General features: G+C 42.6%; 1 protein-coding gene across 2 annotated transcripts in view; it reads left to right on the top strand.

Annotated features, from left to right (window-relative positions):
- The window catches only part of BRSK2 (BR serine/threonine kinase 2), a 602546-nt gene that overhangs the window by 473410 nt on the left and 106837 nt on the right, over positions 1 to 22299 (top strand). For both annotated transcript variants that reach the window (XM_084828558.1, XM_084828549.1), the window contains exons 4-5: positions 5131 to 5271; positions 18387 to 18503. In XM_084828558.1, coding sequence (XP_084684684.1) covers positions 5131 to 5271; positions 18387 to 18503 — 258 coding nt within the window. The remainder of the gene's footprint in view (positions 1 to 5130; positions 5272 to 18386; positions 18504 to 22299) is intronic.

The following is a 22299-nucleotide window of genomic DNA, read 5'->3' as shown; positions in this document are numbered from 1 at the left end:
CGCTGGCATTTTCATGGCAGACTGTAACGGGGTGGTTTGCCATTGCCTTCCCCAGTCGTGACTACCTTTCCCCCAGCAAGCTGGGTACTCGTTTTACTGACCTCAGAAGGTTGGAAGGCTGAGTCGATCTGAGCCAGCTACCTGAGACCCAGCTTCCGCTGGGATTGAACTCAGGTTGTGGGGAGAGTTTCAGTTGCAATACTGCCACCTACCACTCTGGGCCACACTTTCACGCAATGCTAACCTGGTGGAGCGTCTGAGCTCCACCCGTAACTTTTCCCGCTTCGTTCTGCAACGAACCCTAGCATCCCTAAAGTCACGCTCCTCACTTTCCTCCTCCCCTGAAACCTGGGTTCTCATGAAGGAGGAAGGGGGAGGCATTCAGGCCGAGCCATTTGTGAGCCAAGGTCTTGGGGGAAAGGCCTTGCCATATCTGAGCTCATTAGGGAGGGAGCCTCCCTCTGTTCTGGCTGTTCTGAATCCGAGCTACTAAACATGTCCACATGCTGAGATTCATTCCTGACAGCTTGTTAACCATGACAACAAGCCACCCTTGCCAGGTTCACATGACACAACAAGCCATGCCGGCAAGGGTAATTATGCAAATCCCCCCAACACACGACCGGCACGTGTGTTGGGGGAGATAAGCCACTGTGGCTTTTTCCCCCATCTGTGATCATGCGAACTGGTCAAAATCTGAAAACCATGAAGAACAAGCAGAGAAGAGTAGCTGGCTGTGAGGCTAGAGTTCCAGCTCAGTGTCACTTGCCATGGATTGCTAATGTCATTTTACTACCCCCCCACCCCAAGGTGTCATAGCTGAGTCCTGTGGGACATGAAGTATAACTTAATTTCTGTTCCTGCATTTTCAGTCAGCAAACATCTGCCTACGTAATACTGACTGGAAAGGTGTGTGGCCGTAATCCTATTATAATCACATCTTTTGAACACAGTGAGACTTGCTTCCAAATAAACATGCAAAGGATCGCACTGCACCTGTGTGCATTTGTGTGTGTGCTCGCTTTGGGGGGTGGGGGGAGGAAGAGGTTGATCTTGTGTTTCCTGTACAATCACGATACCACTGTTAACTGCACAGGAGACCTTGTGCCTTCTGTAGCCACTGTGACTTCTTAGGTATGTTCACCTTGAACAGTTTGAATGGAAGTTTTTTTCTCTTTTGAATATAATCAGATCTACATTTCAGAGAGAAATGGATCAGCAAAGAAATGTCTATAAGATTAGCAAGGGTATTGAATAATTCTTAAAGCAGTTGGAAATTAAGTCTGCATTCCAGCAGGAACCTTCCAGCATTGGGAGCTGATCTGCAACATGGATAATTAAAATATGCATATATATGTGACCTCAGCAAAGGCTTCTAGGATCATTGTGATAAACTTGTAGTTAATAGCTCTAGCTAGAAGTGTTTGGAAAATATGTTGTATTCCCATTTCAAGATTGGATTGAGTTTGACTCATGTGCTCCTACTTATATGAGCACAGAGCAGGAGTTGGGTACTAAAGTAAAGCTGTTTAATGAAAGCCATCCGGTAGAGACAATCTTAAAAGTAATTTATTGAATGCAAAGGAATAGCTTCTGTTAGTGTCTCTGGTGAGGTAGTAATTTAGGATTGGAGTATCTGGGACGTTGCATTACTCAGATAATATCCTTTGTGTATCAACTCTTGTACCTTGAAGATTGCTTAGCAAACAAGCGTGCCATTTTCCTCATGTTAGCAGAACTGTTAGTACAGAATACATTGTCTTTGTGCTCCCCTTACATCACTGGATGAGACACAAGCACCAATCTTTTTAAAATGTCTTTCTCCATTTGTTTCCATTACTGTCTCTGATATTTCTGAGTTGTAAACAAAAATAATTCACTCTGTGAATTATCTCGGTCCCTCCATTTGTTATACTTTTCACCCAATATGTTGACAGTGTGTGTTGAAGCAGTTTTTTATAAGAGAAAGTTGCTAAAAAAAAATCCTGTGCTGTTACTGCTGTGGATGACAAAAATGCTGGGCTTGTAATTTTCTGAACATGTACATTTGAAACCTGTGTAAAGAAGAGTGTCTGTCTGCATATTTGCACATCTTTATAAAGTGAGTAGTATTGTATCTACATCTGTATCATACCTTAAAGCCCCACACAGCGTTGTCCTATCTCTTTATCCTGTCCAGAACATCATCTGTCCACAACTGAAAGGGTTATCCGAGTCCCTAATTAGAAAGCCAACTCTGGACATATCATTAGATTTGCCAGATGTGAGTCGATCCTAGATTTGACAATAATGTCTTCCCTACAGACTTCTATGACAGGAAAATTAAGAAAACACCACACTGCTCATGCCAAAGTATGGCATTTTCAGGTCCACCTCATACTGTGGAGGTTATAAATAATAAGGGTTTTACCTAAAAATCTTGTAGCAAGCTTTATTATGTATTTATTTATTACATTTATATACCCCCTTTTTTCCTCTTGCAAGGGACCTGGGGCAGCTTACATAGTCCTCCTCTCCCTTTTATCCTCACAACAACTCTGTGAGGTAGATTAGGCTGAGAGTCAGTGCTTGGCTCAAAGTCACCCAGTGGGCTTCATGCCTGAGTCAGGACTAGAACCTGGATCTTCTGATTCTGACTCCGACACTCAAACCACTATACCACACTGGCATGCCATCTTGGACAAGAATCTCTACTCAAGATGGCAGCAGGGGCACCTCGTAGGGCTGGCTTTATTGCTAGACAGAGTGAGGTGGCTGTCTCAGGCAGCAGATGCAGCTGTGCGTGCCATGCAGGCTGTCCTATTCCCCTAAAGGTAGCCTGCTGCTCTCAGGTAAAGTGGTGGTTACTGCCCCATCGCCAGTGTCGATGTAAAATTCAACTGCCAGACTGGTCGGCTTCTGTACATGGAATGGGCACCATCTTGTTCTTTACCTCAGGCAGCAAAAGCAGTATTCAAACAAAAATAAGTAAGACAGGAGGGTTAAATAGAGAAGCTGGTATGGATGAAGATGCTTTGACTCTATAAATTTGAAGACATGTATACTAGACCTTTGTTAGCAGAATGCCTGTTTGTGAGGGAAAACGGGTCACGGTGGTCCTCTTTCCTTTTAAGCAGACATTGCTACACCCTTGAAATTTTTCACAGTTTGATGTTCTCCTAAAAGATTGTTCTAAAACTGAGCCAATAATTTAGAGGCAAGACAATGGTTCAGGTGAGGGGCCTTACCTCAGGGTGTGGAGCAAATGTTTGCATTAATAGGGTCTCGCGTTTCAATCCCTGCCATCTCTAGTCAAAAGCTAGCAGACCTTGGTGGAGCTGCTAACAGTCAGAAGAACAGACGATACTAGGTGAGGCAGATAAATAATCTGAGTCAGTTTAAGGCAGCTTCAGTATTCAGTGTTGTCCCCGTATTTCTTTTTATTATTTTGTTTATAAAAATGATTTTAATGTGTCACAGCCATTGTACAAACACTTAAAAATGAAAATATTTCTAAGAAGATAAAATATTTTTTCTTAAATGATTGCAAAGTTTCTGATCAAAACAAACAAACACAGTGCTATCCTATTCATGTTTACTTGTAAGTAAGTTTGAAAGGGGCTATTCCAAAGCAAATACGTAAAACACCACAGTGCACAAAAATCTCCATTATTTGCATTGACCTGATTATTCTTAAAAGAGCAATTCAGTGGTACCTACATAGCATCTCAAGGGCCATAGGATTGTCCAGAAAAAACCTTCTGAGGCCGTAGACAGAATTCCAGCCTCGGAGGGGTTTCTCTGATGTTAGAGACCCCCTGCTGGTCCATCCACTGCCCATCCACTGTGGAGCTTCCTTTGGCACTCCGACTTCATAGAGGGATGAGATTAGTATTGGGGGGGGGGGTGCCAACAGGTGGGAAAGGAGTGGCAGAAGTTCTGAGAGATTCTAAGCACCCCCTAGATCCCATCATGCCCCAGTTGCCTGGAAACATTTAAAAGTGTTCAAAGGCGCATCTGAATGTTTCCCTCCCATTGCCAGCAATTATTTTTCTTCCGTCCATGGATGGAAGAAAAATACCAAAAACCCTGTGTTCCTCCGACTTCTGTATGGTTGGCAAGAGCTGACAAGGCATCGGCTGGAGTGGAGCCTCCCATTTCAGAGGCTCTGCTTTGAGAACATAGGATTGCTCTGTAATTCACTATTTCATGAAGTGATTTTCTGTCACTCTTATTTAACTTCTACACAATTTGTTAATTTTTACATTAGAATAATCTCACGGCATTGTTTATTTTTACCATTCTTCAGTAGGGATATCTATCTTCCATATAACTCTTGCATAGAATAATTGAATTATGTTTGTTTTTTCTTTATAACATTGTCTTTATATATTTTCATTTATTTCCCACCTTTCTGTGGTTAAATCAAATTGAAGGCAGTTTACCCATAAAAACAGAAATCTCAACAAAAAATAAAAACAAATCTTGTAGTCACTATCATATTAAATACTGTCTCTACATGTTTTTTCTTCTTTACAATGTGTCTTGTGGAAGTCAATATACCAATGTCTCCAAATTTACAGCATAATCAACACCTTTTCAGAACAGCTGAAAGCAAAACAGACCAACTGCAAATATTTTGTTGCACTGTTATTTCTAATTTTGGAAGTGTGAAAATAATTCCCTTCCTGCCCCCCCCCACTCCCAATGTGATCATTTTTTAGTCTTATGCACTACATTTTCCTGTAAATGTGGTTTCAGAAGGGAACGTCATGTAGCAATGTGATCCCAGCGCATATGGAGTATAAATATGCATCAATATTCATGCCACCTATGTTATTTTAGAAGTTCATATCTAGATTGCTGTCCATAGTCTTTCTAGGGCTGAATTTCTCCCTGAGCATTGGAGATCAGTCAGTAAAGGCATTGAAAGCAGTGAAGTCATCCAATTTTAATTTTTAAGCCTATATTTCAGAAGATTGAAGAACTCCAGGAATTCACTTGCTAACAGCCCAGCTAAAAATGTGCAAGGGCACCAGTTTTCACACTGTCTCACTTTGCAGTCTATGCAGATGTCTGTCCATGTATAAGTATTTTCAAACATCCACTTGATCACATTTAAATAAATACCTGTTTCTTCTCTTCTTTTAGATATTTGGTGCTAGAACATGTGTCTGGTGGAGAGCTCTTTGACTATCTTGTAAAGAAAGGAAGATTAACGCCAAAAGAAGCCAGGAAATTTTTCCGACAGATTATCTCCGCTTTAGACTTCTGTCATAGTCATTCAATCTGGTGAGTACAGCCGTTTAAGGCACATGGCATAGAAGTGGGACCTGCAGCAAAATGTGGCAGTGTATCCTCCTCACCCCTTAACAGGAGGTTAGGACAATTCACTCTTCCCCCCTCCCTCCCCTTTCTCATTTTTCTTTCCCAATAGATACTCAACATTCTGCAGTCCCTGCATGCCACTGAGCATGCTCAGTCCTTATTGGGCTCTTTTGAGGGGATAGTTTCCCCCATGAGGGTTTACAAAAATATTTTGTACTTCTGTATACTTTGGGATTCACTCAAGCATGCTGATACCTCCCTCCTCTTTCTCTGTGGAACCATTTAGCCTCAAATCTTGTCCGCTTTCAACTACCTGAGTTCACTATTAGAGGGAATAATAATATGTGATGCTTATGGTAGAAGATTATATAGCAGATCAGCCTCTAGATTTTTGAAAGCTCTTGGGCATTTTACAGGCCATTAGCTAGTCAATGGTAAGGGTTTGGAATCCATTGTACCATGTGTATGCAGCTGCCAGCCTTTATTACCACCTTGCTGTGATAGTCGCACACACGTTCATGCTGAAGGCTGTCCCTGGCCTATCTTTGGCTGCATTCTGCAAGATGCAGTCTGTTGAGTGGCTCATATCTGATTATTGTTGTATACTAAACTCTTTTTTCCATGGTGAGCTTGAAGACAGGGAGCACCTACTGTCACATTCATTTACAGTGAACACTTTAATGAGGAAAATCAAAGCCCAGTGGGACTAGTGGCTTAATTTATAAGGGTCTTGGGGGCACTTGCCAATAAATAAGAATAATATGTGTCATATTGAGCTTTTTCCCTGAAGAAACCTGGGACAATTACCAATTCAACAAACTCATTTTATGGCATCCTTGGGTTATAGAAAACCTTCTGGTATTTGGCAGCCTTGCTTAGACCCCTTCTGGGCATTTGATTCACTGTTGCCTTTAATTTCCTTTCCAGTAGGGAGTAATTTGCTTTATCAGTCTGTTATTGATACTCACTTGGATGATTTAGCTGTTGAGTATAGTTTAACCTGTAACTTCCAGGCCATGTTTTAAATTGAACCAGTTTCCACTTACTGATTTAACAAGTTTAAGTAATTTTTAAATTACGCTGAAATTGAGTTTTTGCCACCAGTTGGAATGCAAGGTTTTTGTACAGCTGCTGACCCATAACAGTACACTTATTTCTCAGTAATACTGTTTCCTAATCTTTGATTGGCAGATAATTGTGATTAACATAATGGGTGTAAGGATGTTTCTCAATACAGTTGGCATTAAGTTGCCTTCAATCTGATAGGCTAAAGACTACAGTGAGATGAAAAGTGTGCATTGCATAGCTACTGTGTTGATATATATTAATAAGTATGAAATGATTATAGACACTGTATTTGCTTGACTGACTGAAGCAGCCTGTTATCCCTATAACAAAAAGATGAGCTTCATTATCTTACTGACAGACTCCTATATGCATGGATTGCATTTTTCTTTTCATAGGGAAGGAAGGAAAAATGTAGGTAAGATATAAAACATGTATACAGATCAGTGGTGAATTGAAACTGATCTGCACAACAATCCTATGTATCTTTATTTAGAAGTAAGTCCTGTAGTGGGGTTTACTCCCAAGTAGGTATGGAGGAGAAATTTGTTTGGCCCAATTTTTTTTATATAAATTTACCCAATTCATACTTGTGTGCTGAAATCCATAATTTTCAGAATTTTGCAATGCAGTCTGAAACTCAAAAAATGTGTATAAGAATGTGTATATTAGTGTGCAAAAAACACATTACATTAAGCAAGAATCACTTTTCCTAGTGTGCACACTAGGAAAAGTGCATACAAAAATGTGTAATTTAGGATAAATGGCATGAAAATTTGTATGAATTTTTGTGCAGACATTTTCTTTGCCATATTCAGAAACTGATGATGTAGAAATAGGCTGAAATGAACTTACAGTCTGGAACTGAGAAACTGAGTGAAACTAAAATTGACAGATTTGCCCATCTGTACTCTCAGGCTAAGGTGCATAGGATGGCAGCATTAATCTGCAGTTGAATTACATACAGTATCTACACTAGGGGGAAAAACAGGTAATCTCTGTATATATGTATCTCTGAAAGTTGTGTTTACACAGAAGAGATACTTTTTTACCCAAACTTAAATTATACAAATATGAGTGGTGACAGAAGTTATGTACCCTGGCTCATCTGGCATCATGGTATTCCTCTCTGGGCTAAACTGATCTGTCCCTGTGCCTTCTGCTTCTTTTCCTCTAATGCCTTGGTCTCCTCCACCTCCCCATGTGAAATTATTTTCCACCAGGTTTGTATTTTGGTGCAGGGGTGTTTGACCATTTGCATAAATATGCAGGATACATTTTGTGCACATTTCTCTATGAAGTATGGGGGCAGGGGGAGAATAAAAAGACAATTGTTTGGGTGTTTCAGACAGACAAATCGTGTGTAGAAAAAGCCTGGGAGGGCAGACCTTTTCTGATTTGGGTTATCCTGTTGATTGCTGAACACAGAGTTGGTTCCAATAAGGCAGCAAGGAATGGTAGCCTTACAATAGAGGCAGAGCATGTGCTGTGAACCAGAATACACAGGGTTTGAGTTGTACTGAACTATAAGTGTAGAAAAGCTTACTGAAAAGACTGGTGACAGGATATGGGGTAGACTGAATGCCAAGTCCAAAGAAAATAGGCAAGTAGCACAGATGGGTTTATAACAGTCAGCACAAGGGAGAGCTGACAGAAATCAATAGCTGCTTGAGGGCCCAATCTGAAACTCATTAATTTTAATGAAGAGAGTCCCACTTACTTTGGTAGCCACTGGATCAGGCCAAGAGATTTTTTTCCTTATTAAACTATATGACCAAACTCATAAGTTCTTTGGACTGATACTTCATCAGTCCAGCAGACACTTACAGTTTCGCAGTTAACAAAAGGCCTGCAGGTTATTGCTTACATGAGCAAAGATGCCTTATTTTAATAGGCTGTGGTTTTATTTTGTTTTTTGCTTGGCAGACTGTATGTAATTGGTGCTGTGATACAGGATGTTTCTATGGGGTGGTACTGTTTTGTTGAAAGTGTGGTGCTGTCCAACCTTGGACACCCAAGTCAAATTTCACTGCAATCCACCCTCTTTTGAAAAGAAATACCTGTTCCGACCATTTCTTAATATGATTTGTACTAATTTACCATTCTTCATTTCATTTTCTATAGAACTCTTGATATGCAGTGCAGTGGTAGCTGGTGCCCCCTGTGGCTGGTGGGGTTGGAGGGGCTGCATGCCAAAAGTGGACAGAGCCACTGCCACAAATGAGCAAAGTCAGTTCTTGCCATGCACACCCTACTTACCCTATACACATATTCAAACACAGGCCCATTCACATCCCATTCTCACACACTATCACAAACCATTCATATACACACACTCACACACACCATTCTCTCTCTCTCTCTCTCTCTCTCTCACACACACACACACACACACACACACACTGCTCACACCCTTCTCAGATGGGTATGAATGTCATGGAGATCAGCTGTGGAAAGCTCCCTCTTTATCTCCATCCTGGCATGCTGGGCTGAGGGATTTATTTAAACCTCTCTGCCCAGGCATCACAATGAAGATCTCTCTGCAACTGAGCTGAGCAGTGATCACTGATTAGAGATAAGAGGAGTTATCCTGCTGAGTGCTGGAGAAGTAGACTTGGTAGGATCCCTGCCCACCCACATCTCCCCTTACTCACCTGGATCTGGGTCAACCAACAATGCCAGCAAGTATCAGGAGTCTCTCCAGACAGCAGCTGCTTTTCTTCATCCTCCGACTGCCTGCAGCCTGTCGAGCCTGTGCACTCGCCACACCCACCAATCGCCACCACCTCAACACCCTTCTCCTCCACCTCTCTCCAGTTCAGGTTGCTGAGCTGATCAGAAGCCTTGTGGGCATCCTAGTGCATGCCCAATTTCCCAAAAGAAATGCTGGGTCCTGCGCAAGTGCAGGAGACCCAATTAGGGCCATATTTAGGGGAGACAAGGAGAGTGGTCTTCACAGTTGCCTGCCTGTGCTAATTATTAATGGAAAGCTGGGGGAACATTTTGAGCATATGCAGCCACCACACTTGCTCATTAACCCAGCTATCAAGTTTCTAATGAAGAATCTGACCAAGAAGGAAGGAAGTACTAAACTGTAAAATAACTTGGGGTGGGGGGCTGGGGGCTCTTGGGAGGGGTCACTGACACTGCATACCCATCTGTTAGGACAGCTAGTGATGCAGTGTGCTCTACAGTCCTTCACTCAGCCATTGTCACAGTAGCTTTGTGAGGTGGGTTGGGGAACTGAGGCTGAGAAAAGTGACTTCCCTAGCCATTCATTGAGTACATGACTGACCACGGATTTGAACCCAGGTTTCTCATTTCCAAGTTGGCCACCCTCATGCCGGGAGCTGTGCTGGAATTTTAATACCCCCTCCTGGGATTTGCTGGGCTTTCTCATCAATTTATAAGATTAATTAGACTGCATGAGTTGTCAGGAAAGTCTATCCCATTTTATGGGAGCTGGCGAGACAAAGCGCTATTGGACTGGTGAGACACAGTGCTATTTGTTAAGTAGTTATCTATTAACATAATTCTGTCCTCTTGTAATTCCCAGAATGGTGGTGCTTATGAGATTTTATAATCAAAAATGGGAAAGAAATGGGGGAATGGGAACAGAATTAGTTTCCTAGTGTGGAAAAAATGTGCATTTTTAAATGATGAAGCCTGACCTTGTCCTGTCGGGGGCAGCAAGATGACAAATCATCTAATCAGCCAGGTTATCCAGTCATGACCATGCTGAAAATGAAGGCTTCTCCTTTGGCTAATGACAGAACATGGATGCTTGTTACCCACAGATAAAATAGATTGATAATTTTGTGCTCACTCCACCTCATGCTAGCTTCCTCTTCTGCTACTACTTCCAGGAGTGGGCAAGCACAGACTAATCAGAGAAATTCCTTCTATAGCCCTGCTTTGCTTTCTTTCTCCAGCTTTGTATTTATTGATGGCCTGGGATGGAATCCTGTCTCTAAGAATCTGATAGCTTTCCCCTACAGGGTCTATGGATCAGCTGTCTCTGATTTTAGCCTACATTCAAATATCACTTCTGTTTGCTGAAAGATCTGAAAGGAAGCAGGTCAGCCTTGGAATATATTGGATTTTTAATTTGCTCCAAAGTCAGGTTAAATAAATCAGGCCCCCAATACTCCATTTGTCTGGTATGGAATTCCTAATGCTTAACTGGGTTTTCTGCATAACGTGGAAGTAGAATTGCTTATTGTGTGCAAGAGGCAATATGGCACTAGAGACAGGGAGTTGAAGGAGATTTGCAAACAGGCTCGCTGTTTGTGGTGTATACGTTCATTCCATTTTCACCTCTGGTAAAGAGAGTTTGCTGGGGTTTGTTTCAAATGTATATTTGGCTAGAGACAACAGCGGGACAAAAGAAATGTGTGTGCACCATGATAAGGGATAGACTTCTCAAACCAGTTTCATTTCTCTTAAAAACCATTGTCTTTCTCCATCAATTCTCTCTCTCTCTCTCTCTCTCTCTCTCTCTCTCTCACACACACACACACACACACACACAGAGTGTGAGAGTGCTCGCAGCCTGTGCTATTTTGTAACACACCAGTAGCCCATGTAAAATTGCCAATATGATCACAGAATAAAATAGGTTATCCGTTCCTGGTCTAGGTCAATGCAAGGGAGACGTGTGTTATAAAGGTATTTTATACCTTGTTTTCCCCTCTACTTGTAGTCCAAATGGCATATTAAAATCCCAGTATCAAGATCAATTTTCCATTTAAAAAAATTCTAAAAATAACCGCATGACAACTGTGTCAGCAATCCATAGGACCAGTATAAAAATAATCAGTGCAGTCAAAGCCTTGCTAAAACAAGATGATATTTGTCATCCTATTAGAATCTGGACTGTAGGGCTTAGGCATGAGAGAATTCTAATGAGAGAATTCTGAATTTTGGGGGACGTCATAGAAAAGGCCCTTCACAGCATTGTGTCTTTACAGGCCTTCTCATTTGAATGCATTCAAGAGCAGGACCTCACTGGCTGATCTCAAAATAAGTGGAAGTGTATAAGGTTTCTGTTGTATTTACTTATTTTATTTATGTGATTTATATCCCGCCCTTCTTACAAATTGCCCAGGGTGACTAACAACCTATATAAAACAAAGTATACCATATAAATAACATCAAAATCATGATTCTAAAATCACAAATATATAATAAAATACAAGAAAACCACCAATACAATCAAACAAACAAACAAAAAAACACTTGCCTATACTCCTGAAGACTGAACAAATAAATAGGTTTTTAATTGGCACCTAAATGACAAAAGTATGGGAGACAGCCAAATTTCTACCAGAAGAGAGTTCCAAAGCCAGGGTGCCATCACGGAAAAGGCCCTGCCATATGTGGTACCCCCATAGGCCATATTCCTCAAGGGCACCACAAACAAAGCTTCCCCAACTGATCTTAAATCCCAGAATGGTCAGTATTAGGAAAGGTGATACTTCAGGTACCTGGATCCTCAGACATTTAGGGCTTTGTACACTATTACAAATACCTTGAATTGGGCCTTGTAGCTCATTGGCAGCCAGTACAGAGATTTCAAAATTGGTGTGATATGCTTACATCTCACTGCCCCTGTCAACACATGGGGAACAGAGCTGTGCATCAGCTGCAGCTTCCAGACCACCTTCAAAGGAAGCATATAGAAAGGATTGCAATCGACCAGTTGAGAAATGATAAGAGCATGGACTAATGTCAGGTTATTCAGGTGCAGGAACAGCCATCATTGGCAAACCAGCCATAGTTAGCTATAAGTAGTCCTTGCCACTAAGCCCACCTGGGCCTGCAGTTACAGCTTTGAATCCAGGTCCCAGGAGCACTCCCAGACTACATACCTGCGCCCGGGCAGGCGGTCTACCTAACACTACCTAATATTTATTTGTTTTTTTTAAGAATTATACCACCTTTTGACCCTAAAAAAGTTACAAGGCAATTTACAACACTTAGCGCTTGTTCTCACATTCAACCAAGCCACGGTAGGTTGCAGCACGTGCAGGCAACCATTTTAAATATTCAAGCCACGACTGCAGCTTGTCATGTCATCCGAACCCGGGGACCATGGGTTCTGTGAGAGTTGTTCAACCCTCACATAACAGCTTGTCCATGTCTTCCCCAGATTCAGATGACACGACAAGCTGCGGCCATGGCTTAGTAATTGAGGGTGGCGCCTATGGGTGCTACGGCTTGTCATGGCTTAAATAAGCCACAATGAGCTGCAGCAATTGTGCAAACTTGGTCTTAAAGTCTCAATACAATTAACACTGGAGAGCGTTAAAAAAAAAAACAGAATAAAAGCAAACAAAACAAATCCCTAGCTGGCAATATGAATAATTTTGGCAGAATAAAAATGTTTTAAGTGGCGCCCTAAAGAACATCAAAGATGTACATATATGTGGGGAATTCCATAGAATAAGAAGGAATGCAGTACTAAAATCAATTTTGGTGCATCTTGAATCTCTGCCTTCCTACCCACCTCTGATTTGCATATTGCCATTGTTGGTGTGGCCTGAGCCTCCTCAGCTCCCAATTGAACAATTCCCCAGAGTGCTGAAATGCTACACAACACATTCTTTGCAGTTTGCAAGATCAGGGTTCCTGATGTGCTGCCATCTTAGATTGGTGTATTCATGTAGAGTTAATTGAAGGTAAAGGTATCTCAGGGCAATGTCTTGACCAGGAGACTCAGGAACCAAAACTAGGACTAGTAGGAAGTGTTTGTATCTGGGCATCAACTTTTCAAGACTAGTAGTGAAATTCATGGGTTAATTTTGCCTCCTATCCTTCTGAGAGAAGAGGTTACAATGGTGAGAGAATGCAGACCCTCCATCTATAATTTCCAAACAAGGCCTCACTTATTACAGAAAATACAATAAGACCAGTATTTTCTGGGCAAGCAAAGCCCATAGTGAATTTAAATGTACTGTATTGCCACAGGATGCTTAACCAAGTCTTTGAAGCAGCTGGGGATCAACACATCCTGCCAGCACAGAGCCAGTCTTGCATCATGCATGTTCCACTGGTTAATTGGTACACATATATCAAGATAGCAACTGGGAGGTGGCTGACAGCCCAACTATGTGAAAGCCCCAAATCACTCAAAAATGAACACACTGAAAGGAACAGTGCCCATATCAAATGCTGTCTGTTCACTCTTTGGGAAATCATCTCCTTCAAAGCACATCAAATCAAGAGGTACATTTAAAATGCACTGGCCATTGTTGAACAGCACCTCCCAGTTAAGAGAGTCCCAGCTGCACTGTGGGAGCACTTGGCTGTGGTGAGCTGACAGGGCATTCAGACCTCCAAGTGCTAGTGGTGGGGAGAATATGGAGCGATTTGTAGTCGCTCTGGGAATGGTGCAGGAGCAGCACGGTCAGTTGCTGAGCTGACAGTCCCTTGGAGATGGTGTCAGAGCCTGGGGAGAGCTGTGGCAGAGGTGCTCCAGCTGTAGATTTCCTCAGGAGCCATTCCCTTCAGACAGCATGAGCACTCTGCAAGGAAAAGCAGGCAGAACAGCTAAGAGAGTCTGGATTGGCTGTGTGTGACATCATCAAGCAATGTTGTGATTGGTCTAGTTTCTGTTGTGTGAGTGTGTTGGCTTTTCCCTTTTGGTTTTTCAGTGCTGAGGAATAAAAGTATGATTACAGGACGGGCCCAATGGCAAACCTTATTAGGCTTCAGTGGTAATAAATAATGCCAATTATTCCACAGGGGAGGGAGAACATTGAGAGGAATTTCCCTCTGGTAATGAGTCGCAGGGTTCTGTTTTCATCTTGTTTTTATTTGGGTTATGAGAGGTTATTAGGGGGGCACTTGGAGAGGGTGACACAGGATTTTGCATGAATATTGATAAATGACAATTACTAGAGCCTCTTCCCTTTCCATCGCCGGAGGCCATGTCTGCTGGGGTGTGCAGACGGGGCTCATAGTAATTTCTGTGTATGTATAATCTGGGGGCAAACAGTAAAAGAATAAGCTTTGTTTGCATCCTTTGCACTAAAAGGAGAGATCTGATTTAAAAGGCATATGTCAGGATACCACAGCAGTGGAATAAAAAGAGCTACTCATGATTCTGCAAGCTGCAACTTACTGTTAAAATACCACTGTGTACGTGTATCTTTTATTAAAAGATAGTTTAGACTTTGGGAGTCAAAAGAAATGTTCTCAAAATGCCGACCATCATTTAGAAACAGGGTGAAGGTAGTTGTACCAAATGAAATGCCAGGTATTATGAATCCCCCACACACACATTGTACAGACATTTGTTCATGGGCTTCTCATGGCTTCTCAGGATGCCTTCTCATTGGGACTACATTTTCTACCCAGAACACCACATACCTACAGGCTCTGGAGCAGAGGGCATCATTGTTTGTGATGTATTAGTTCCCAGCCATGGCAGTGAGAACATGAAGGCACACCTAGGGTTAAAACGGCCCTCCACCAACCTAATGCCCATCTGATGTGTTGGACAGCAACTGCTATAACTCCCAGCCAACATGGCGATGCTGGCTAGACAGATGGGAGTTGCACTCCATCACATCTGGAGGGCACCAGGTTGGGGAAAGCTGGGTTAGATGGAAGGGGTGGGAGGAGGTCATGCTCTGTAGAAGCCAGAGTGGGGAGGAGGCATGAGGAGGAGCTATAGGCTGGGGAGGAGGTAGAGGGGCTGTAGCTTCATGGTAGCATACCTGCTTTGCATGCAGAAGTTCCCAGGCTCAATCCCTGGCATCTTCGAGTAGGGCTGGAAAAAAATTCCTGCCTGAAACCTTGGAGAGCCAGCCAGGACTGACGATACTGGGCAAGATGGACCCATGGTCTAACTGACTATACAGCAGCTTCCTATGTTAGCTGACTGAGATGTATGTTTGCATGACAGTGTATAGACTGAGGGACAGAAGGCATTACAGAGAGGCAAGGCGTAGGAGCTGATTAACTGTGCATCAGTCAATAAGATAGATGTATGGTATGGGCTGAGGAGACCTCTGTTCCTTTTAAGACTTCTGCCTCACTTCCTGGAGAGTTAATTAAAGAAGACAGGGTTGGCAGGGCTAGTGTAGATGGACCATTAGTCTGATTCAGAATTTTAAAAAACTTTTTTTTATCGTATTGCAGGAGTAATCTTAGATCCATTTGTGCAGTTTGACACATTGTGTGTGCGCTGCAGGAAGAAGCCTTTACTTTCTTGACTATGGCCTTGTCTTATGTTTTCTTGATCATGAAGACTTTCACGCATTAATACATCCTCATACACTCAAACTCTCTCTCTGTCTCCCTCTCTCTCTGTCTCTCGCTCTCTCACACACACACACACACTCAGTTTCATGCACACGTGATCATACACATATATATATCCTTTGAAAGCTATGCTTTGCACAGGATCTGTAAACTCAGTTTGCTTCACCATCTGTGGAAGGGCTGTGGACATTATTAACTGCCATCCTAAATGGAACCAAAGCAAGCTTTCTGATGTTCTCTGTGCTACATTTCTCCCTCTTTCATCTTCCCTCTCCGCATATGCTGCTCTGTATGAAGCACTTTCCCTTGCTTGTTCACCAAAGCTGCTGCCTTGTTTAATCCTCCTTTCCAGCGAAGTGGAGAAAGCCCCTGGGGCATTTCAGCCACTACAACAATGAAAGGGTACTCTGTCCTCTGTTCACCTACAGAGGGAGGAGGTGACACCGATCATGTAAGACACGGAACCAGAGAGATCACCTGGAAAGGAACCAAATGAAGTTCATTTACCCTGCAAGGTTCCATTAAATGCTGAGTAATTAGCATATGTTGTGGGGTTTTGTTTTCTTTCATTCTGGCACAAGGAGGTTGTTTTTGCATATTAATTAGATCATCCAGGCTGTCGGACACTTAAAGAAATTGCAGCTAGCATCTACTGCTCCACACGTCTCTACTGCCTTCTGCTCAAGTTTTTAGTAAATGGAGACTGAGAGACAATGTAGATGCTATATAGATGTTCTGCATCAATCTGAACTTAGGGCATGGCCTCATTACTTGTTTATCCCAGATAAATGATGACCTGAGGCACCAGCGGTATATATCTGAACTGTGCCGTCTGCAGTTACAATATCTGGAAATCAGTATATTGCAATGTTACCGTGTTGGAAATTACTCCAGAGTTCTCTGCTTTAGCTTACCTCATTACAAAAAAAGTATGTGTGCAAGAATGCCATGAATCTGACATCATGATTGTCAACTGACAGTCTGTTGTGCTCTTGTGGTCTCTATCATCTACCCCCCAAATAAAGGTTTTTTTAGTGAATTATTTTTTTCTGTGTTGTTGTTGGGTTGTTGGTTTTTTGCTCGTATGCACAAATGTATTTTTTTACCCCAAGATTCTTCAAGAGGAACAATGATGTAGAAAATACTAAAGATGCTTATTTATAAGAAAGCTTTCCAGGTACACATAATTCTGACCCTCAAAGGGTAAGCCAAACAGTGCAGGACCTACAGGGGAGTTCTCAAGGGATGACTAGCAGCTGCTCATTTCTCAGTCTGAGCTGAGCTACATTTTTGTAAGTTACTACTTTCATGTCAAAATCTGCAATTTCATCAAATAGGTATAGGCTAGTTGAGGTACAGTTCAGCTCCCTGAAGGGTTTGGAAATTCACTGGGACTTTTGCACAGCACTCTCCAAGAAATCCAGGATTTGAATGAAAAATAAGGGAAATTTTGAGCATGCCGTGGAAATCACATTGAGAAATACCAAAGCTAAAAAGACAATTTCATCTCAGTTCTGCTCATTATCATAACCCTCTCCTTACCTGAAATCATTGGGATCAGTAGGGAGCTGCCCATTGGGACCTATGCTCAAAAACTAAAGCCTTGTGATCAGAGTTATCAAAGGCATCTGAAGGATCTTCTAGGATTAATAGGATACAGTTACTATAACTGCACTCACTTCCATAGACTGAAAGCCAAATTGGTAGAGATTGAGAGAGCCAGTAACATCCAGGTGATCCTGAAGCTGTAAAGTAACCAGACACTTAACAAACCTTCCCCCACCCCCCAAAAGCATTGATTTGTTGTTGTTTAAAGAGTCTGAGTGAGTGCAATTGGAGGCTGTAGGGCAGAGGGGCATTGATAGTGGCATCACGTTTCCTCAGTTGGCTTTCAACAGCCAGAGTGGGCATCGATCTGGGCACCACACTTGAAGAAGGATGTAGACAAACTGGAGAGGGTTCAGAGGAGGGCAACAAAGATGATCAGGGGACTAGAAACAAAGCCCTATGAGGAGAGACTGAAAGAACAGGCCATGTTTAGCTTTGAGAAGACTGGGGGGAGATATGATAGAGCTCTTCAAGTACTTGAAAGGTTGTCACAGAGAGGAAGGCCACGATCTCTTCTTGATCATCCCAGAGTGCAGGACACAGAATAATGGGCTCAAGTTACAGGAAGCCAGATGCCGGCTGAACATCAGGAAAATCTTCCTGCCTGTCAGACCATACCACAGTGGAACCAAATACCTAGGGAGGTGGTGGGCTCTCCCACACTGGAGGCATTCAAGACGAGGCTGGACAGCCATCTGTCAGGGATGCTTTGACTTGGATTCCTGCATTGAGCAGGGGGTTGGACTCGATGGTCTTGTAGGGCCCTTCCAACCCTACAGTTCTATGATTGTATGATTCTATGATTTTTGAGTCTCATTTCTCATCACTCTTATTATCACTCTTTCTCTGTCAGAGAGAAACAAATGGAGATTGCTTCCAATCAACAACCCCAAACCATCAACACTTAAACGTATTTAAAAGTAGTGTCCTTTTTCTGCAGTTTTTCAAAACAGAAGGAAACGTGGCATGAAGTGGCTCTGAAAGACTTATTTTTCTCTGAAAGACTTATTTTCTCAATGGGACCGAAAGGAAGACATTCCAAAGGAAACAAGGGCCGTGTTTGACATGTGTTACAATGGTCATGAAGAGAGGAACTGCTCTCTGTCTTAACCCATGATCTCGTCCTGTCTTTACAGCCACAGGGATTTAAAACCAGAAAACCTTCTGCTGGATGAAAAGAACAACATCCGGATAGCAGACTTTGGGATGGCATCACTGCAAGTTGGGGACAGTTTGCTCGAAACAAGCTGTGGGTAAGTTACAATGAGGTCATCAAGCAGTGATGGTTAGCCAGCAGGGCCAGCCCTACCATGAGGCTGAGTGAGGCAGTCACCTCAGGCAGCAGATTTGGGTGTCCTAAACGGGCAGCCAATCGCTAGTTATTTACTGTGTTTTTATTGTATTTCTAATGCCAGGGATGGGGAGAGGTGCTTATGTTCTGCCTCATGTATCAAAATGATGTAGGTGGCTTTGGATACAGTGCATCTTGACTTGGAGTGGGTGAGGGCGCTATTTGCTGCTCTGCCCCAGGCAGCAAAATGTTTTGGGCCAGCCCTGTTAGCCAGTCAATGGATATTAGTCATGATGGCTATATGGAACCTCCAGGTTCAGAGGCAGAGTGTCTCTGAGTACAGGTTGGTGGGGAACATGGACATGAGGGAGCTATTGCCTTAATGCCCTGCTTGTGGGCTTCCCAGAAGCATCTGGTTGGCCACTGTGGGTAACAGAATGCTGGATTAGATGGATCTTTTGCCTGATCCACCAGGGCTCTTCTGATGATCATTCTGCAGTTATGTTCAGTTCTTTCCCTTTTAAAGGAGAGACTGTTTACCATATGTAGCTTCATGCTATAGAGGTTGCATAGTCTGACTGATTATTTTTGTGCGAAGGAATAATGCAATAAGGGCGATCTTCTTGGTGTGTGAGTGTGAAGGCCAGGATGTAGAAGGGGTCATTATGGTAGTGCAGCATCACAACCAGGGTAACTTGTTTATACAAAAGTGTTGTTGTTGTTGTTGTTCAGTTGTTAAGTCGTGTCCGACTCTTCGTGGCCCCATGGACCATAGCACGCCAGGCCTTCCTGTCCTCCGCACTCTACCGGAGTGTGCTCAAATTCATATTCATTGCATCGGTGATACTATCTAGCCATCTCATCCTCTGCCGTCCCCTTCTCCTTTTGCCTTCAATCTTTCCCAGCATCAGGGTCTTTTCCAGAGAGTTTTCTCTTCGCATTAGGTGGCCAAAATATTTGAGCTTCAGCTTCAGTATCTGTCCTTCCAATGAGCAGTCAGGGTTGATTTCCTTTAGGATGGACTGATTGGACCTCCCTGCAGTCCAGGGGACTCGTAAGAGTCTTCTCCAGCACCACAGTTCAAAAGCATCGATTCTTTGGCGCTCAGCCTTCCTTATAGTCCAGCTCTCACAGACATATGTTGCTACTGGGAAAACCATAGCTCTGATTATATGAATCTTTGTCGGCATGGTGATGTCTCTGCTTCTTACTATGCTGTCTAGGTTTGCCATAGGTTTCCCAAGGAGCAAGCATCTTTTAATTTCATGGCTACAGTCCAAGTCTGCGTCTTGGAGCCCAAGAAAATAAAATCTGTCACTGCTTCCATTTCTTCCCCTTCTATATGCCAGGAAGTGATAGGGCCAAATGTCATGATCATAGTTTTTTTAATGTTGAATTTCAAACCAGCTTTTGCACTCTCCACTTTCACCCTCAACAAGAGGCTCTTTAGATCCTCTTCGCTTTCTGCCATTAGGGTGGTATCGTCTGCGTATCTGAGGTTGTTGATAATTCTCCCGGCAATCTGAATTCCGACCTGTGATTCATCCAACCTGGCGTTTCTCATGATGTACTCTGCATATAAGTTAAATAAGCAGGGCGACAATATACAGCCTTGTCGTACTCCTTTCCCAATTTTGAACCAATCGGTTGTTCCGTGTCCACTTCTTACTGTTGCTTCTTGTCCCTCATACAGGTTTCTCAGGAGACAGGTAAGGTGGTCTGGTACTCCCATCTCTTTAAGGATTTGCCACAGTTTGTTGTGATCCACACAATCAAAGGCTTTAGCGTAGTCAATGAAGCAGAAATAGACGTTTTTCTGGAATTCTCTTGCTTTCTCCATGATCCAGCGAATGTTGGCGATTTGATCTCTAGTTCCTCTGCCTCTTTGAAACCCAGCTTGTACTTCCGGTAGTTCTCGGTTCACATACTGCTGAAGCTTAGCTTGTAGGATTTTGAGCATAACCTTGCTGGCATGTGAAATGAGCGCAATTGTACGGTAGTTTGAACACTCTTTGGCGTTGCCCTTCTTTGCAATTGGAATGTAAACTGACCTTTTCCAGTCTTGTGGCCACGATTGAGTGTTCCAAATTTGTTGGCATATTGAGTGCAGCACTTTAACAGCATCATCTTTTAGGATTTTAAATAGCTCAGCTGGAAGACTGTCATCTCCGCTAGCTTTGTTGTTAGTAATGCTTCCTAAGGCCCACTTGACTTCACTCTCTAGGATGTCCGGCTCAAGTTCAGTGACCGCACTATCATGGCTATCAGGGACATTCAGATCTTTCCTGTATAGTTCTTCTGTGTATTCTTTCCACCTCTTCTTAATCTCATCTGCTTCTGTTAGGTCCCTGCCTTCTTTGTCCTTTATCATGCCCGTCTTTGCACAAAATGTTCCCTTGATATCTCCGATTTTCTTGAAAAGATCTCTAGTCTTTCCCATTCTGTTGTTTTCCTCAATTTCTTTGCATTGTTCATTTAAGAAGGCCTTCTTGTCTCTCCTGCTATTCTCTGGAACTCTGCATTCAGTTGGATATATCTTCCCCTTTCTCCCTTGCTTTTCGCTTCCCTTCTTTCCTCAGCTACTTGTAAAGCCTCATCAGATAGCCACTTTGCTTTCTTTCTGAGGGGCTCATCTTCCGGCGTCATATCTTTTAGCCTTGTGATACGTTCCATGGGGTTTTCTTGGCAAGAATACTGGAGTGGGTTGCCATTTCCTTCTCCAGTGGACCACATTTTGTCAGAACTCTCCACCATGACCTGTCCGTCTTGGGTGGCCCTGCGCGGCATAGCTTATGGCTTCACTGAGTTACGCAAGCCCCTTCGCCACAACGAGGCAGTGATCCATGAAGGGGTTATACAAAAGTACTCTACTGAATATATAGGTGTGCAATTCCATTGCGTACAGAGATATTTTCCTAACAAAATGATTAATACATACATACATACATACATACATGTGTGTGTGTGTGCGTGTGTGTGTTTAGTACTAGGTTAGCTTATCCCCTGATTTTATCCATGCCTCATTTATACAAGAAACAGTTTGGCCTGTTAAGAGGTTGGGATTCTTAAAATCCTCAATTTCCTTTAACAAACAGCCCCCTCCTCCTCCTTCCAGTAAGCATAATGCTTTCAAGCTAGAGTATCTGAGCTTTTTAAATGGAAAAGACATGGAGAGGTTTCCACTGAAATGTGCGTGGTTTGGTGAGTTGGCTTCCACACTTTGCAAAGTTCCACTCATAGTGGGAGAGAGTGGTATGCAGTAAAGAAATGAAACTGCCTATGCAAGCTTACATAAGGGTTCTTTAAAATGAAACAAAAACCCACCATAACAAGCAAATATTTGTTTTCCTTTTCAGTAAAACCTCTCATTTCATGTTGGATGTGTACAACAAACTGTAATTCAAATATAACCTTTAAAAACCTACAAGCCTGTGCTATGAGTTTCTACTGAAAATATCCTCACCAAAACCACCTAAAAATAGAAAGCAGAGCTGTTAAATATACTTTTAAAATCCCCAAAGACTATGACTGATATTTCCCCTTGTGTTTAGACTACTAGGGAGACTCAAGTGCAGGTTTCCCCAAGGAGTTTACACTTGCTATTTATGGAACCTCCTGTACCCTGGTGCCACCTACTGGTAGCAACTGGGAACAGCTTTATTGACTATAGCTGTCATCCAATAAGCACTTTCCAAGGAAAATTGTTATCATGTGTGCAATGAATTCTGGGACATAAGCAGTCTGGTTGACATCAGAGA

This window comes from Heloderma suspectum, chromosome 1 (genome assembly GCF_057233095.1).
Source record: "Heloderma suspectum isolate Gila_16-S chromosome 1, 16-S_ref, whole genome shotgun sequence".
Lineage (NCBI taxonomy): Eukaryota > Metazoa > Chordata > Lepidosauria > Squamata > Helodermatidae > Heloderma > Heloderma suspectum.
Note: the sequence above shows the minus strand (reverse complement) of the source record. Positions and strands in the feature narration are given on the sequence as shown.